General features: G+C 41.3%; 1 protein-coding gene across 2 annotated transcripts in view; it reads left to right on the forward strand.

Moving 5' to 3' along the window:
* ntrk3b (neurotrophic tyrosine kinase, receptor, type 3b) overlaps positions 1 to 15,490 on the forward strand; it is a 234,992-nt gene extending 219,502 nt beyond the window's left edge. For both annotated transcript variants that reach the window (XM_086071367.1, XM_086071368.1), the window contains 2 exons: positions 8,140 to 8,298; positions 11,147 to 15,490. In XM_086071367.1, coding sequence (XP_085927493.1) covers positions 8,140 to 8,298; positions 11,147 to 11,332 — 345 coding nt within the window. In that variant the 3' untranslated portion in view covers positions 11,333 to 15,490. The remainder of the gene's footprint in view (positions 1 to 8,139; positions 8,299 to 11,146) is intronic.
* The last annotated feature ends 4,235 nt before the right edge of the window (positions 15,491 to 19,725 follow it).

Below are 19,725 nucleotides of genomic sequence, written 5' to 3' on the forward strand. Positions count from 1 at the left end.
GCACTTCTTCCTCTGCATTATTTATCGAAGCAGCAGCAGCTTTGTGCTAATGAGTGCGCAGGTTATATTTATTACCGCTGCACCGCGCAAAGGAAAACACAATTTTTTTTCATCCTCGTGCCGCCCCCTTTATGCACAATCTGTTTTTGTTGTTTGTTTGTTTGTTTTTTTACGCAGAGAGAAATTGTTCTTTTTGACCTCGGATGACGTTAAAACATAAAAAACGTGCTTGTTGGAGGTGCACTGGAGCTGACTGACAGCTGTTCCCTGACTCTGAATGACACCCATTTTTATTCATTCCTTCCATAGACTTCTCATTTCATGCTGAGTGATGTTTTTTATGATATATATTTGGCGCCTATAGAGTTTTTTTGTCTGTTTGTTTTTTCCCCCACATTTCAGTGCAAGTATTATGCGCGTGACTACGTGAGGTCCAACCTGACGCCTCTTTGCAAGCTGGTGGAAGGATATTCCAAATGTGCAGGTTGGCGTGTAATTAAAATTACAGGAATTGTGCTATCACAGGTAGGCATGCGAATAATTGACGCTCGCTGTTATATTTAAAAAAAAAAATTAAAAACAAATTAAAAAAACATTCATACTGTGCTGCTAAAATCAAAACTCGTCTAAGCCAACAATTGCCATCCCATTCTTTTCTTTATTTAGCTTCACAAATAAAATGTATTGTGATATACCACTCAAAAACTTTTGAGATCATTTTCGCCTTAAGGTGCCAACGTTCATTTAAGTAAAATACGGGATGGAAACATTTCCCAAAACTCAATTTTCTGAGCGCTTGTCATTTTATTGCATTTTTATATTTTAGTTACATTTTGTCTTTAGTGTAACTTAATTTCATTGTATTTTATTTTATTGCATTGCATTTTCATTGCATATTTTAATTTATGTATTTTATTTTGGAACATTTGTTTTTATTGCACTTAATTTAAATGTATTATATATTTGTTTTCATTTTTGGCCAGAGAAACCAGTTTGAACTGCAAAATCATTGATTGACTCATATTAGCTCAGGAGCCGCCTGTTAAAAACAATTGCCGTCAATTATATGCAGATTTTTGCTGTTTGTGGGCCATATCGAATTGTTCCACTTTGATATATATCGAATTGTCTTTTATTAGAGATATATATCTTAGACAGAAATGTCTTATTTACAGTACTGACAAATTCATTCAAATGTATGTAAAAAAAATAATAATAATAATTTAAAAAGTAATGGCATCATACCCTCTGGAACTGATACCGAATCGAATTGTAATCCCACTGATGGAATGGAATCGTTCCATACTATTTAATGGAAGCGTCCTTGAATCGTTTTACACCCCACGTATCGAAAACCATATTGAATCATCTGTTATAGAGAGATGCACACCCATACGGTTTCACTGTATTTGTTTTCATGTAAAGTAAAAAGTTTTCAGAATAACAGATACTCAAGTCAGTCAAGTACAGACACCTGAAAACATACTTAATACTGTAACTAATCATTGTGTACTTTGTTACTTCCCGCGACCGGATCCTACGCAGCTTATGCTGATGACTCCGCTGATGACAAAGAACCTCAAAGCCCAGTGTTGAATGCACACTTGTCACCTTGAGAGTCAAGGATCGTGTCGTAAAAAAATAAAATAATTGCTGTAATTTTTCTCATTATTCTCCGTCAACGTCACATCGAGGAAGCCGGCGAGGCTATGCATGTGGGGAGCGAGGAATTCTTTATTTGTGGCCTGCGTAAACCGGATTAGTGCTCTGCCTGTCCTACCGTGGCAGGGGAGTGATTGGATTAACGGCGCGGCGAGTGCAGCGGCGCGGCGGGAGGATAGATTACCGGCAACCGGTCGAGGCTTGTCGATGGGCGCTTGGCGGGCCCCCTGCTGGGAGCCCAAGAAGGCCTTGGACGTCTTGAAGGGGGCCCTCCTGATAGCCATCTAGACGTGTACCGTCTGCCTACTCTCCCCACGCTGCGATATCTGCTCCCCCCCAAGCTCCAGCAGTTCACTTTTAGACACTCTGATGTCCATTAGGCTTCTTGGACTGCAGTGCTGCCGAGTGCAGATAAAGCGGGGGTATTGGCTCGGGATGCTTGCATACTTGTGGGCGGCGGAAGTATCCAAAAGCGCTGTGTACTGCTGCTAGCACACCAGTGTGCATTCAGCAGTTTGCACGTGCGTCGCAGCCTGTGTGCACATTTTTGAAAGGGCTTTTTCAAGGTCAAATCTTTCGGTATAAACATGAACTGATGAGTTAACACTTTGGGAAGTTTTTAGCCAATCAGGGGCCTGAAGAAAATTATTTTCCACAGCTAGTGTCACTCGTGTTAAGATCTCTTAAATCTTACATGTGGTTAAAAATTTGAGTTGATATGAAATCAAGAAAATTAAGACCAAGTTAATAAATCCAATATGTTTGAGTCTGTGATGAGACCAAGATACCCCAAAAGCGATCTTTAAACCATGACCAAGGCTGATCTTGTTTTCTATAACATTAGTAATTGCATTCAGATGTTGCTCATGAAGCCAGTTTCCCCCGACGTTCGTTTGAGACCGAGATGAGATCCAGTACGATGGAGGCCGAGAGCCCCCAAAAGTGGTTGGTCCAGAGATCAAGACCAAGATATCATGTTCTACAACATCAGTAACAATAATGTCATTTCTGTAAAAAGCACAGTGACGACTATAAATCAAGACCAGGAGTTAAAACTAATACCAAGACTAAGTTAATAAAACCCAAATCGCCTAAGCCTGAAACCCAAGACAAGGTTTAAGTCATTTTTGGAACAGACAAAATAACAAATAAATGTCAATATCATGACTTTGAGAAGTTAAGATCAAGATCAAGACCAGGTTAATTATTTCCACACCTGAAACAAGGTCGAGAAAACTAGATCTCTACAATATTAGTTAAGAAGTCTTAAACTGAGATTAAGAGGAGAATAAGACATTAAGATGTTGCAATCAAATAAAGACCAAGAACGTAAGTCCCCTATTTTCTGGTAAGGAAATTTAGAGCCCCGGAGCCCCTAAAGGAGATGTTGAAGATTGCAACTTGTAACAATGATGCCAAAAATATTTTTGGCGCGAGTTGATAGTAAAACCTATTCCAGTGAAATTAAGTCAAAACTAAGATTTAGAAGAGTTCAGATCACGTCATGAAGACCTCAAATCAAAAAATAAATAAACAGCGGTGGGCAAAAACAGTCAATACAACGGCTCGTCATTGACGGATGCTCACCTTTTGGCGAGTACTTCCGCATTTTCTGCTACTTCTTTACAAAGCGAAGCCTCGTGAAAATACGCCGACTGAGCACCGACTGAAGCAGGTTTCATGTCCGTCGATCGCGATCAGTACAGACGCTCCTTCTCAGTCCGTGTATTTTTACGAGGCTTCGTGTCATAAAGCGCTCGCCCAAAATGCGGAAGCTCTTTCTGAAAAGGCGGGCATCCGTCAACGACGGGCCGATTTCACGACGGTTTTTGCCCAACTCTGATGTTGAATACTAAAACATGAGTAACAACAAATTGAGGGAAATAACCGCAATTATCATTTCAGCTGTAAATACCAAAATAATTACTGGCAAGACCTTGCCATTTTCCAGTTGGTATTATAAGAACTACTGTACTTTCAAGTCATCCTATTTTTTTTTTCTTTTTTTTTTTTTTTTTAATTTTTCTTTTTTTTTTCTTTTTTAAGAGCTCAGTATTGTTCATTCGGAAATGTCATCATCATTGCTCTTTTTTTTTTTTTTTTTTTTTTTTTAAATATATATATATACAAGTCATCCTATTATCTGCGTTCATTTGCCAGGTGGCTTCCCACGAAGCCTCCCCCGGGACCGATGCATTACGTTATTGAACGAGATGTGGCTAATCGAACTGTGGCAGACGTCAGCCTAATTGCTGTTAAATGACTTCCGAATGAGCAAGTTTCAACTGTCTCGGCAGGGGCGGACCGTCGTTTTTTGTTTTTGGAATTATCTTGAGAGTAAGCTGGCAGTTTTGGGAGGTAAAGCATGTTACTGCCACCCAGTCTTTGAGATGCAGCTCATACCTTACACCCCCCCCCCCCCCCCCCCTCTGGGTACATCGTAGGATGACTGCAGAATCGGTGAGAAAAAGGCAGATGAAAACATATTTTCTTCACTGAAATGCAGCTAAATGCGACCCTTAACCCCCCCGGCAGGATTAGTGGCAGACATAGTTTTGTAGTAGGGCGACACACGGGTGCAAACGTGTCTGAATGTGTTACTGTCAATGCAAATTGGAGCTGAGAAATAAAGCTCGGTAAATCCCTCGGCTGGACCTGCAGATAAATGCGTGAGACGCTTACAAATTCAACAAACTATCAGCCATTTGATCTTCCAGACAGGACGACCAAATGTGTTTAGACTTCACTCGGCAAGAAGAGAATTGGGAAATGATGCACTTCATTTGTTTTGCTGAAACACCAGAAAATAAATTCAATGTACTGCGCTTTGGACTCACAGTCAGCATTTAGATGCACTTGAACGCTTTTTTCTATAAGTGGACCTCCAGGCAAGGTGCATTTATGTTAAATGTGAGGAAATCGAGCGGGTTCCACTCACAATCACTTGTCACAAAACGATATGTATGAAAGGTAGAGGTTGTCGTTTTGTTTTGCATTTGCTTGTTCTGGGACCATCTCCTCCAGATGTGCTGCGATTGACGCACAGCTGCTTCAAAGTCGCACGTGGAGGACGAACGGAAAGGCAAACGAAGAGACGTCAAGTCAGCAAGTTAAAGTTGACAAAGTGCTGGAGCTGGAGGACGTTGTGCACAAACGCGCCCGGGGAAGGAGAGCTGCCCGTTTGGCAGCTTGTCAAATCCGCCGCTCTTTTTTTTACGAGCATCGCGGAGATCCAGACGCCGTGTCAAACCGACGCCAGGAGAACGTGTTTGCCTTTCAAAGCGAAGAAGGCAATTAGCAAAGATGGCAACGTTTTCATGTGATTGCTTCGTGCAAAAAAAATGTCACCGCATATACAATCGAGTTGTTTTTTTGTTTGTTCTGGATTTGAAATGAGGATAGAGATGTACATGGACGGAAAAATTGGTGGATGAACTAATGAATGATCAGCTGAGATACACTACTGGGGTGGATGGATGGATGGATGGATGGATGGATGGTTGGATGGATCTAACCTAATGAAGACGTAAATGGCTGACAGGTGAACACATACTTGGATGGATGGAGAAACAGATGGATGAATGAGAAGAATAGATGAGTGAGCATCAAGCAAGATGTGAGTGCACATGTGGATGGATGGATGAAAAGGAGGTATGCAGGGAGGATCAGACATACTGATGAATGGAAAGAATAGATGATCAATGGATGGACAGATTGACATTGGACAAATAATGTAATGATGGATGAGCAGACAGATGAATGCAAGGAATACATCAAAGGATGAATGAACGGATGGAGTGGCGCATGGAAAGTGTACCGTTTTACAGATTGTTGGGCAGATGGATGTCCAGACAGACCGATGAATGGAACAAATAGATAAATGATGATGAACGGATGGTCAGACGGATTGACGCATGGATGGATGAATGGACAGACGGATGGATCTGTGGGCTTGTGGATGGGCGGATAGACAAATGCATGGATGGACGGATCGGCGAATGGATGGACAGCTGCATGGCTGCTCACCTGGATAGACGGATGAATCGGAGGATGCAGGGGGAGTGGCTAGCCGCGAGATTGATGGGCAAATACTTGTACTTGATTGGATGGATGGATGAACGGATTACTGACTGAACTAACGGTCAATGTGTAAGGTTAGTAAGTTAATAGCGTTAGTACTGTTAGAGGTCAGCCTTTTAGGTCTTGGTTGGGTTTGGGGTTAGTAGGGTAAGAGGTAGTAAGGCTGTTTGGTTGAGTTGGGTTGGGTTAGTATCGTTGGGTTAGGGGATAGAGTTAGTAAGAGTTAGGTAAGTTAGAGTTAGTAGGGCTAGAATTATCAAGATTTGGGTTTGTAGTGTTAAGGTTGGGTTTACAGGGGGTTTGGTTAGGTCTAGGTTCTAGGTTAGTCAGTACAGCTCGTTAGGTTATGGTTAGTAGGGTTGTTTTTTGTGTGTTAATAAGGTTAGGGTTCATTGATTTAGGTTTAAGGTTCGTGTTTCTTGAGGTGCTAATTCTTAAAAGAGAATATGTTAAGCGATCGATCGCAGTCTCGATTGTTTTTACGCCTGGTGCAGCATCATTTCACAAACAACAACAGATTGACTGCCCTGACTTTCCTTCTATACTACGGGGCTATCATTTCAAAACACTTTGTAGTCCAGCCAAATAACTTTGTGAGAGGTTATGGCCATTTCTCGTAAATTGTGCAAGCTCCGATTGCAAAGTGAGCAAAGGCGGCAGACGCAACAAAATACCGAAGTCAGGACCTCCATTGATCTGAATCTTTTGTCCTCTCCAACAATTCTCTTAAGGGTGGAACAGCACGGATAAATTGTTCCTCCACCCGTAGGCTTGATGCTGTGGCCGTGTGTTATTTATATGATCTGTCAATAGTGTAATTTGACCCCCCCCCCTGGTATGAGACCCCCGCCGTAATCTCTGTGATCTCCGTGATTAATATTGTCTTAGCGCGCCGAGCTGAAAAGCGCAATACCGCGCCGCTCGTTGCCATATCCGTCTTGTCCGGCTCGTCGCCGCCGTGATTGAAGCAGCCGCACGCGGCCACGAGAAAGAAGGGAAATAGATTTTTAAAACCCACGCCTGCAAATGGAAACTGAGGGGCGATATGATGAATGGATGATTGTTTGATCGATTAATATCCAGCCTTGGAGGATTTACAGCGACGGGGACTTCATTTCATGTTCGGCTGCCTTTGAAGCCATTAAAGAGATCACAGCGTGCGCGTCCTTTCTCTGCCTTAAGCTTTCACTTTGCCTGCTGCCGGTGCACAGGTTGACGTTCTCATAGCAAGCCTATATAGAACCATGCCCAATTTGAAGGGTTATTTATACAAATGTGAAAATTGGTATGAGGAGGTTTTGGGGAGCCAGATGTGCGGATGGATGGTCAGACGGATGGATGAATAAAAGATGATTAAAAAATGGATTCACAAGTATGGTCGGTCGGTCCGTCGGTCGGTCCGTCGGTCCCATACATGAATGGACCAAAAGATTCATGAATGAAAGGGTAGAAGAACCGTTGGATGGACATTTGTGCCAGGCAAATCCATCGATGCATGTATGTATGGTTGGTTGGGTGGTTGGATCAATTCATGGATTCCAAGATGGGCGGATGGAATGATAAATGTGGACAGCTCAATGGATGGATCGCCAGAAGAAGGACGGTTGATGGTCCGACAGTTTGGCGGATGAATAAAAGGACCAGACGGAGCTAATGGATAAACAAATGCGTTGATAGATGATGGGTGGATTTATGGATGGTTGGACAGACGGATGAATGGATGGATGGATGTAAAACCTGAATTAATGGATGGATGCATGGACAGATGGATCAAACGGATCAGTCGATGAATGTATGAAGTCATCGGCGGACAGATGTGTAAATAGGCAGTTGACAGGAACATGAGTGGAAGATGAACGGACTGCTGGATTAATGGATCCATATATGGACGGATGATTGCTTCCTGGATTAATCCCCAGCCTTGGAGGATTTTACGTGACTTCATTTCATATCGGGCTGCCTTTGAAGCCATTTCATGAGATTCCAAGTGCACTGTAGCTTTCCCCGCTCCATGAATACATACGTAGCCTATAGAACAGCCTTTAAACGTTTAAACATTCGCAAGCGGTGGCTTTTCAGCAGCTCCTATCGACAAAGCGATCGCAAGACTTCCTCGTAAGCGCTCGCTGAAGGTTTTCGCCTCCACAGACAAAAGTGTTGTTTAATACCCTACCCCTAAAGGATTTCACCGCTGTGTAACGGAACAGGTGGCGCCCGGATGATTCTTCGCCATCCCGACGGCGAATGGCGGCAGACATTCATGAGATGTTAAGCCCACCGTATCACTTACGCGCAAGGACACTTAATCCCCCGACGCCCGGGAGTTCCGTTGATGACTGAATATTCTCCCTGCGTTGTTTATCGCTGTGTATTCTAATCTCCTTCTCCTCTAATCAGGTCGGAGGACACACCATGCTACCCATCCGCTGGATGCCTCCCGAGAGCATCATGTACAGGAAGTTCTCCACAGAGAGCGACGTGTGGAGCTTCGGCGTCATTTTGTGGGAGATCTTCACATACGGCAAGCAGCCTTGGTTTCAGCTGGGTAACAACGAGGTAAACAGTCACGGGTTTTTTTTGAGATTCATTTTCATTTTGTTTCTCTGTGTTTAACTCATTCACTCCCAGCCATTTTCACTGAAGCAACCCCCTTCGCTCCTGGCTGTTTTACTGGATTGTCACTGATTTGGCAAGGTCCACAGGATATTGTGTACCATTGCTATCAAAACGTAGAACCTACCAAAATAAAGATTGGAGTCTCTTCTTTCATCAGGGGAAAAAAAAAGTATAGCAATTAGCATTAGGATATAGCTAAGTTTCGTCGATATTCCCATTCCTGGTGAAAACACTGCCAAAAAGAGCTTGTTGCAACGTGGCCTTCTCGCTGATCTCGTATACTCTGCTGCCGCCTGCTGGCCGTTTTTTTTGTGATACCAACATTGCTTTAAGCGACCTCTTCAAGTCAGAAACTGCATTAAAGCCTATATGCTCTAGCATTGAAAAATATCTATTTAAAAAACTTTTTGGGGAGTGAAGGGCAAAAAAAAATGTAGTTGGGTATAAAACATTTTTGGGTTTGAAGGAATTTTTTTGAGCACCAACTTAAATTTCTGCTGCGGTAAACTTCTTGCTCTTTGCCATCACTCATTCCGTAATGAAATGGGGGGGGGGGGGTCTAACCCTATAAAGCTAATAATCTGTTGTTGCCTTTCAGTCTGGTGTGTTTTATTCATTAGCATGCATTTGTTACCTTTAAAACGGCTCCTCAAATTGGAGCAAATTATTAAATGAGTTGTGTTTTTCCAGCTAACAGCTGTTAGCTGGATATGAAATTAATACCATTGTGTGTTTGTTCAACAGTGTGTGTGTGTGTATGTAACGGGGTCCACTCTCCCCCCTTTGCCAGCGGCAGTAGGTTGGTAATTACCCCCCTAAAAAAAAAAAAGTAAAGCTCACTTTTAAGCTCGAAATGCAGACTATCGCCACGCGTGCTGCTTGTTAATAACGGTCCCACGAAGCAACGTCAGAGTGTCAAAACAACAATTATTCACGCGGCTAATTGGAGAACAAGCGCAACAAAGGCAACAATCAGTCATCCTGTTAGCGAGGTCTTAAAGTAGCCGCCCACACAGTTAGCACCGTTCCAATTCCTAATAAAGATCGACTTTGTGTTTCAAAATAGGAGACAATCCCCATGACTTTGTTTTAAGTGTCAACAAACTTGGGTGATGAATGTAGTGTTTTAGCAAAGTTATTTATTTATTTATTTTGAATTTTTGACACAACAAGCAAAGCAATCAGTCTCTTTTGTGTAACTCCATTACTGACGACAATGCGATATTAACAGTGTAGTAACAGCCACTCCAATTCCAATACGATACGATTTTCTCCAGTTATGACGATTCGCACGATTCCAATAAGAATGCTAAGAATGCTACATGCTACATGTTACATTTCACTCCAATTAAAATGCTATATGACTTGATTCACTCCAGTTATGACGCAATACGGTATTGTATATGGTTTACTCCAATCAGTTCGGACGTGATACGTTACAATACAATTAACTTAGATTATGAGCTCCTATACGATTTCTTCCGCTTACTTTACGATGCAAATCATGCTAATTGTGGTTCGGCGTTGTACCTTATTTAGTTGCGATATGATTTACTCCAATTATGATGCAATAGAAATGAGTGGTTCCAATGAGATTTATTTATTCCAGTTACAAACCGATATTATTGATGATTGCAATGACGATGCAAAACAATTTACTGCAGTTACCATATGATTTACTCCAATTACTATAACTGTAATTGTGATTCAATGCAGTACAATTCACTCGATTGTTTTCCACCACAATCTTAATGTTAAATTTGCAATGACAAATGATTAATTATATTAAGCGAGTATTTGGGGGTGGGGGGGGATTTGAAAAAAAAATTGCAATCGGCAGGTGCTAAAGCATGAATATGCCCAATGGCCGTAATGTGTCCCTATCAAACCACATTACAACAACTGTCGTCATTGTAATTAATGGTGCTATGGTGAGTTACTTTTTTGCTCTCTGTCGCTCGTCAAGTTTGCAGCGCTGATATTGAACAGCCGGCACATCCGCTTTTCTATTGAGCGAACGGCAAACATATTTAGTCCTAAAGCGCAATTCAATTCTGATTAAAATACTTTTGTCCGATTTATGTCTTTCAAAATAAAAATAAAAGACCGCATGCTCTACATCAAAGTTGTAGAGTGTTGGGCGGAACATGATGCGCCTCTGACGAGTGATGAAACATCCGCTATAATTTCCAAATGTATTTCTATGGGCGGCACGGTGGCTGACTGGTTAGCACGTCCGCCTCCCAGTGCAAAGGTTGTGAGATCAAGTCCGGGCTTCGGCTTCCCCGTGCTTGCGTGGGTTTTCTCCGGGTACTCCGGTTTCCTCCCACATTCCAAAAACATGCATGGCAGGTGAATTGGACACTCCAAATTGTCCATAGGTGTGATTGTGAGTATGGTTGTTCGTCTCTGTGTGCCCTGCGATTGGCTGGCAACCAGTTCAGGGGTGTACCCCCGCCTACTGCCCGAAGCCAGCTGGGATAGGCTCCAGCAACCCCCCGCGACCCTTGTGAGGACAAGCGGTACAGAAAATGGATGGATGGATGGATGGATTTCTATGGCACACAATTTTCAGGAAAACTCCATGATTTACGGACCTCTTAGGTGAATACGTGCATATTTCCAGGTTACACACGGTGGTGGGTGTGCCAGAAATTTGCATGGGAAGAATACGCGCAGAACGTGTGTAACACTTCTCCTGACATGATAACAATAGTAATAATAATAATCATTTGAAAAAAAATCCCAGCCCCACCCACATCCTTAAAGGTTTCTCCTCCGCCCGCAGGTGATCGACTGCATCACGCAGGGCCGCGTGTTGGACCGGCCCCGCGTTTGCCCCAAGGAGGTGTACGACATCATGCTGGGCTGCTGGCAGCGTGAGCCGCAGCAGCGACTCAACATCAAGGACATCCAGAAGGTCCTGTTTGCCATGGGGAAGGCCTCGCCCGTCTACCTAGACATCCTGGGCTAGAGACCCATCCAGGACGGGAAGAGCCAAACCCGACCCCGACCCCGCCCCCCTTGCGTCACTGTCGAGGAAAACCACCTACAATGTTTGGGAAGGACTTAAGTGCCTGCAACACTTTTGGATATAGTGGATAAAACAAAAAAACAACAAGAAAAAATACGCACTTTTACATTTTGTTTACTTGCTGTACAGGTTTGAAGACGTTTCTTTTTCCCCTCGAAAGAAAACACAAGACAAATACTGAGATTGACGACGACAAAGGGCCACCGTTTGATAAGAAGAATTCGATTCCACCTTGGCATTTGGTTTTATGAATATATATAGAAATGTTACATATATTTTATATTTATTTCTTTTTTGTTGTTGAGGTCCCGACAAAGCAGCGCTCGAACCGCCCGCCCCGCCCGAGGCGCCGCCGACCAAAACCGTTTCGACTTCGAAAAAAGGATGGAAGCCTTACTTTGTGTACTCTGATTGGCTGGAATGCGATGCGGTTAACACGCAGCGGCGGCAGGAGGAGGAGAAGGAAAGGACCGATCAGACAAACAGACAAATCTATTTTAATTTAAAAAGGAAAAACAAAAAGAGAATGTACATATTGTAAAGTTCTACGTGTCAAAGGTTATGTTAACTTATTTTTTGCCAACTTTTATTTTCCATTCCTTTTTGTGACTGACGTGGGTGGCCAACAGAGAGACGATTGGTGGCGGTAAAAGCCACAAAGACAGACTTTGGCGTAACGCCACCTCACTGCATTCCTGCGGCCCGTCTGTTCACGCACACACAAATGCGATGTCATTTTTAGATGGAGGGAAAACAGCTTCTTTTTTTCTTTTTCTTTTTCTTTTTTTAACCAGAGTAAGAATTGAGCTATTTTGGGTTGCAGGTGTTTTCCCCCCCTTGCAAGGAAACTCACAGAAGAAACTTTAGACTTTAATAATTCAACGTTTTCTTTTCTTTGCTTATGCGCTTTCTTGCCGGGAGTTAGCCGAGGCGCTCGCTATCCCGTTCAAGAGGAAAGCCACCGCTGTCAAAAAAAAAAGAGGCTCAATATAGCTCGGAAACAGGCTAAAGTAAAAACATGGCGCATTTACAGAAATGGTGATCGCGGCATCAGGAGCAGGCGTTGTCTATACGTTGACACATTTCTCCCAGTAGGGGGCGCTTCAAGTTGCGGTCTTGGGTCAAAATGGGACCATGTGGAGCTGAGTTCTTTGAGTCTCGTGTTTTTTTATGATGAGTCATCGGAAGCCACTGCCAAAATGGGCTGACGTGTGATGTGCTTTTGAGACTTTTTTTTGTTGGTCTACTTGTGCCAGACATGAAATTCGGCCCCAAGTTGTTGTTTTTGTTGACCTTGTGGTGCTGAGCTATTAGAATTTGTTTACGTTTTTTTCTGTGAAGCATCATGCTTTGCCGCCAACATCAAAAACCTTTTCAGTTTAGTACCGGAAGTTCAGATCTAACATGGCTACGAAATCTCATTTTGTGCAAGCAAACTAGCTTTGGGGGCTGAATTTTCAATGTTTTTGTGGAGAAACGGGGGTCGGCATCGATTTGAAGGGGTGTGTTTATTTGTTGAAATAAATTGAGCTACGGTACGCAACATGCTAGCACCCTTCGAAAGCAGGTTCAGCCTGAGCTTGCCGAAAGGAAGAAATTGTTTCCTTCTTTTTAACTTCCTGCTACATGTTGCCTTTATTACTGCTGTGGGGTCAAAGCTAAAGGTCACAACTTACATGACTCACAAAAATGATGGATGATGTGCTTTCAGGATGAGCCCAAAAATGCATCTTAATTTCACATTCGCTAAACTTGTGCAAGATTGTAGAAATTATAATTCAGTACATTTTAGGCTCATCATGAAATTTCACCCCCAAAAAAAATCCAATCTACAGCTGAGGTGCTATACTTTTTAAAGTGTGAAGTTTGTTTCCAAAACTTGAAAAAGGAAGTTAGCCACTTGCAAACTTGAGTCACCGCTCGAGGCTGCTAGCCAGCTAGCTCCTCCGGGACTCAACAAACCGGATTAGCGCTTAATTAGCCGACATCAGATGAGCTGGAAAAGTTATTTTCTTTTCATTTCAAGGCCGCTGCTTCAGCCTGTTTCCGAAGAGAAAAAACATGATGCTGTGCCAACTGACCGTGTATTTCCCCAACCCCCCCCTCCAACCCCCCCCCCCTCTGCTTGCACCTCCACCAAAATGTCAATCTGCGATTGTAGCGTATGTTATCTCTACCATCCGCTCTCGTCATCAAGAAAAATGTTCCTTGTCCTTCATATTTCCTTTCTTTGTTGTTTTATCAGCGAGCTACACGTCGTCGCACCCGTGGCCTTTTGAGCGAACAAGCTGATAAAAAAACGGCCACTCCTGCTTCAAGGAGGTACTTTATCGATCGAGCCGTGATCAGCGAATTGCAATGTGTGTGTGTGTGTTTTTTTTTTTTGTTTTTTTTCTCTCAGTACGTTTACATGCTCGCTTTAGTCCAGCTAACTGCTACGACGTGTAATCTAAGGAGTATTAGGGCCACTTGGGGAAAAAAGTCAAGTCAAGAAGTTAAACGTGGAATAGCGGTAGATGGTAATGTTAGGAGAATAAAATGTAGTTATTTCAGTAATTTTGCCATTACATTTTATAAAATGTAAGAATTAGTTCCCGTGATTGCATTACTCTTGTAAAATCGCTTTGCTATTTTTTATTTATTTATATATAAATCATACCTTCTTGCGTTATTCTCATACAATTCTTTCATACAACTTTTTTCTCTCATAAAACTTGGCATTTCCCTCATAGAATAAAGATGTTATTACTACACTCAAAATTACGACTTTGCTCTTGAAAATTGTATTTTTACATTAAAATGATGGCCTTAAAATTTCAACTTTAAATTTCCCCTGTGCTCCAAATTGATGCTCACATTTCTACTGTATTTTCATTTATTTATCTATTTTACAACTTTTTCTTGACACGTTTCAAAATAATTCTCATAACATAACTATAGTGTATTTTCATAATATTTTTATCTTAAAATAATTTTAAAAAATGCATTAGATTGGGACATTCCCCCTCATGTTCTAACATAACTCTTTCAGCATTACGGTAAACCCCATCCATTCACATTTTTGGGGGGGGGGGGGGCAATATTGTCTATGGTAAAAAAAATAAAAATAAATTAAGGACTTTACCTATTTGATGTTTTTGTTTATTTGATGCCATCTGGTGGCAATGATGCAAATCATCTCAATAGGGAATTCCAAACCTTTTTGAGTTAATTTGCTGATTTTCCTGTTTTTGTAATTGTTTACTTTATTTTATGTAAAAACCCAACTTTCTGGAAATTAATTCCAACGTACTTTTGATCAAAAATAATAATTAAAAAGTAATTTTTTTCATTGTAGGCTCGAAAAAAATAAAATTAAGACTTAAATCTCGTAAAATGTTAACTTTAGTAATTCCACGACTCAAATGATCCTTTTCTTTATTCCTTGGCCCAACGCGGCTTCAATCGCTGATGTGTTGAAATACGCGGTGTCCAATTCGGACCGCATTTTCAGTTGGACGTCATGTAAACATACTGAGTTGAGCAAGTGTCGAAATGTGGCGTGACGGATGTTTCCTCGTGGACTTTTAGGGGCGCGGGATAGCGAGTGTCGTGAGCGATCTCGAGTGCGGCGTGAAGGCGGGACCACATCCACCCTCCTTGCAGCTTTTTTGTGTATTCTCTTGTGGTGGCCATCAAAGACATTCTGACACAGGTTGTGATCATTTGCAGGATTTCATGGTGAGTTTCTTTCTTTTCACGGATGAACTAACGGAAAGAACACTTTCTATTTCAATGCTTTTGTTTTTTTCGCCCTCCTCAAGCAATGCAAATGTTGGCTTCTTCTGACCATGTACTCATGTTACAGAATATAAAAATGTGGTATAACAGCTGCGGTATATTAAGGTACTGGTATTCCATGATAGCTCTTTGTATTAATGTGACTCTTTAAGAAAATGTCTTTCAAACCGTCCCATGAGTTGCTTATTTCCCCTCATTTTGTCCTGTCTTATAAAGATGTGTGAATTTGACACCAACATCAAAAAAAAAACTCGCCTGCATCCAAATGTTTTACACACGCGCTAACAGAGGGATGTTGTTGAACGTGTTGGGGGGGGGGGGGGGAGAAAAAAAGTATTTTTAAGATGCATAGATACCTGGAAATAAAAGTCCCTGAAATTGTGAAACAAAAATTTCATACATTCCTGAGATGAAAGGCTAATATTTGTTTACAAATACGTTTTCGGCTTTTTACACAATAATTTCATTCATTTAACTTTTAATTATTATGTACTATATGTAACAAAAATGTAATAAAGAATTATTTAATGAATTGAATAATTGTGTTTAAGGACCTTGACATAAGAGTCGTGTTGTTACGAGACTCAGTTCGTAATTTATGTCATTAATTGAACATTTAACTGTAATGATTAAATGTTTGAGGTTCGGTTTCATTTTAGGCCTTACCCCTGAAATTTGACTCAAAACAAGAATGCTATTGATTTTGAGTGATATTGAGCCTCGGTTTCCAAACGCTAAATTAAATTAAAGATATATTTTTGTAATATGTAAATTAATGACATTTTTTATAAATGTACTCGTTTTGTTCATTTTGTTATTTCAATTTTGCAAACCCCAATTGTAATGAAGTTATGAATGACTTTATTGGTGTTTTTAAATCTTTTTCAACCAATATTTAATTGAATCCACTACATACAGTAGGTACGTGTTTTTAATGTAATAATAATATAAACTGACCTACTTTTTACTGATCTACTTTGATGCCTGCAACACATTCCAAAAAAAGCTTGAATAAGGTCATGTTAAGAAACTTTTCATTAGAAATTACATTTTCAAATTTACTGTATAGAATGTTTTCATAATTTTCCAATTTATTTTTCGAACGAAAAACTTCAAAACACTTCTACTCACTGACGCGTTTACTTGTCAATTCGAATTCTCAACAGGGATGGGCGGGAAAGTGTCTGATTCTCTTTAAATTCTCTGTACATTTCAAACTTTGAAACAACTTTACTGATGCACAACCACCAGTAGATGGCGTCGATGATTTTATGTGATTAGCATTTTGTGCCAACTACCTTTTTTTCTTATACTTGCTGCTTATAAAAGAGCAGAAAAGGGCAGTATCAACCTTTTTTTTTTCTTGGTGAAAGGAGACCGTCTATTTTGTCATTTTGGATATTTGATGTTTATAATAATCATTGAACACAATAACCTGTTGATCTTGAAAATGACAAAATGCTGTAAAATGGCTGGCGGGGATTTTAACCATCAGGAGGTCAAGATCACTATTGATATTTAACATTATCGGACGGTGAGGTATCTTATTGATTGTGGGTGGAGTCTGACCCATGATGTACATGACGTGTCGCAGCAAACCCCCTATTGATTTTGAACACGATCTCACACAGGAAGGCTGCGGTAACTTCTGCCCTCGACTTTACCGATCATTTTGATTGACCTTTTTCGTTGACCTTTATCATATGAAGCACGTATACCAAATATAATGAAGTGAAAGCACGTTGGCAGTTAGCTGACTGCGTCCAATCAGCATGAAGGCAAGTTGACGATGTATAACCAATTTCCTGCTAAAATGAACAACCTGTGTGGGTGTGCGTGTGCGTGTGCGTGTAGTGTGTGTTGCATGATTGATGGATGACTTCTTGCTACCTTTTCCGGCCTCATCATTTCCTGGTTTGAAATAGCCTCGTTCCAAAGCGTCAGCTCCAACATAAGGCACGCTTCCTTTCAGATTCACCTTAATAATGCGGTTTCAAGTTCGGGTTAGGGTTTCAATTAGGGGTTCACACAAGTATTGGGGTTAATGGATTAGTGGATGGATGGATTCAAATTAGTGTAGAGGTTCATATTAGAGTTTGAAGCCAAGGTTATGGTTTCAAGTCAGGGTTGGTTTGCTTTCGTCCATCCATCCATTTTCTTAACCGCTTTTCCTCACAAGGGTCGCGGGGGGTGCTGGAGCCTATCCCAGCTGGCTTCGGGCAGTAGGCGGGGGTACGCCCTGAACTGGTTGCCAGCCAATCGCAGGGCACACAGAGACGAACATCCACACTCACAATCGCACCTATGGCCAATTTGGAGTGTTCAATGGTTTGGTTTCAAATGTGGATATTAAGATTAAGATTCGCTGATTGTCACACCCACTTAAGTGGGGCAAAATGTATTCTCCGCATTTGACCCATGCCCTGAGGGGGCGGCGGTGAGCAGTCGGGATTACAGCTTCAAGTTTGGATTTTATGCCATTTTTTGAAGCTTCAGTTTGGATTTCAAGTCGGGTTAGGGTTTCAAATGAGAATTGCAAGGTTTGAAGATTAAGTTCGATTTTCACTTTACGATGGACATTCAGATTATGAGTTCAAGTCTGGTTTAGTTTTTGAAAGAAGGGGTTGTAAACCAACCAATCAATCAAACTTTATTTACATAGCACCTTTCATACATTAAAATGCAACTCAAGGTGGTAAAAAAATTCAAATAACCATAATACAATTGAAAAAAACATGGCGGGGCACAGAGAAACCATGTAAGGAAAGGCACCCAGGAACACTGGAGCTAAAAACTAAAAGACAACAAAATTAAAGGCTAAAAGTAAAAAAAAGAAGGCAAAAACAAAGCTAAAAGAGAATATGATAAAAGGAACTAGGAACTAATTAATGAAATAAAATAGGTTAAAAAGATCATTTGTCATTTGATCATTGCCTTGAGCCTCCTCTTAAAAACATCAAGTCTCGAAAGTGTTTGGGTCTTAATTGAGTGTTGATTTTCAATTTATTGTTTACAAGACAAGGATATAGAATTTTCTGTTGAAGGAGGAGACGGTTGTAAAAATCTCCTGTTCCACTTCGCCCGCGTGACTTTTATTATTAGAACAGGGTCACTACTTTCTGTTCGGCGCCATTAAACATCAAAGCGCAAAAAGCAGATGACTTCACATGTTGCTGATGATAAATTCCAGCACGGCCGCCGCGGAGTCTCCCGAGAATGCCAGTCCGGGTTCGTGTGACCGGCCGGGGGTCTCCATTAGCGTGAAAATGGAGACGCGCTTTGGTGGTCGGGGACTCGAGGTCACTTAGCGCTGTGTTATGATACGCTACTGGAATTGTTTATCGATTCACAATTACTTAGTGCGCTTTGTGCATGCGAGTGTGTGTGTGTGAGTGTGGTTTTGTCTCAAGTGTCCACTTGATTGTGCGCTGGCGTGAACTGATGGATTCTTCATTAAACACAACATTTTGCACGCCCAACATGCAAACACACTCCAGAGGTTCGTGTACATTCGTTCATTTGGAGCATGTTTGTGCTTTTCCAGGTTGGAAGTGAAGATATGAAAAGTAGGGTTTCAAGGCAGGGTTTCAAATTGGGGTTTGCAATTTTTAGGTTTTAAGGAAAAGGTGGAGTTTCGGAGGAGGATTTGAAGGTCGGTTTCGGTTTTCAAAAAATGGTCATTGGTAACGAGCCAGTGTGTTGGGATTGTAAAGTGAAGTTAATAATTCAAAATTGGAGTTTAAGGCTTTGTTTATGGTTTCAAATTAGTTTCAGGCAAGCATTTGAGTTCCAAATGAAGATTTGAAGCCAAAGTTCGGCTTTCAAGCGAGGCTTGGGGTTTCAAAAAAAAAAAGGGTTATGGTTTCAAGCCCAGTGTAAGGCTTTTACACCGGTTGAAGATTTCAGGCTTGGGATAGGATTTCAAACCAGGGTTAGTGGTTTTCAAGCAAAGGTCATATTAGGTTTTAAAGCCAAAGTTAGGCTTTAAAACAATGTTAAATACTGTATTTCAACTTGGGGTTTAGAGCTAAATTTAGGGTCCCAAGTTAAGGTTTCATGTTTGGGTTATGGTTAGTGGCTCGGGATGGGGTTTACTATTTCGCTACATTCGGGATTATACCAAATAGTCGACTTTTCCACATCAACATGATTGACGTGTTTTGGCCAGGATTACGATTTCAGGCTTGGGTTGGAGCATGAAACAAGGGTTACGTTTTTTGTTTTTGTTTTTAATTCGGGTTTCAAAGGAGGATTGTGTTATAAAACTGGGGTTAGACCCAAACCAAGCACAGAGACAAGATTGAGTTGCATATTGTGCATTTTTTAATTTTCACATTTTCATATATTCATGAAAAAGGGGATTTCAATCTGACAGCAGTGGCGGTCATGTGATCTTTCGTCAGTCAGTCGACATTTGAAGAAGAGAAGCTGAAGGAAGACTCAACCTTCATGCTAATGCTACAACGCTAGGTCGGGGGCGTGTTGAATAAGCAATGAGGGCAAAGGAACAGCAGCGTGGCCGGCTTTTGTTTCCTTAGCCTCTTTACATACGT

Source organism: Leptonotus elevatus, chromosome 3 (genome assembly GCF_054856555.1).
Source record: "Leptonotus elevatus isolate MCC_2025b chromosome 3, RoL_Lele_1.0, whole genome shotgun sequence".
NCBI classification, from domain to species: Eukaryota; Metazoa; Chordata; class Actinopteri; order Syngnathiformes; family Syngnathidae; genus Leptonotus; species Leptonotus elevatus.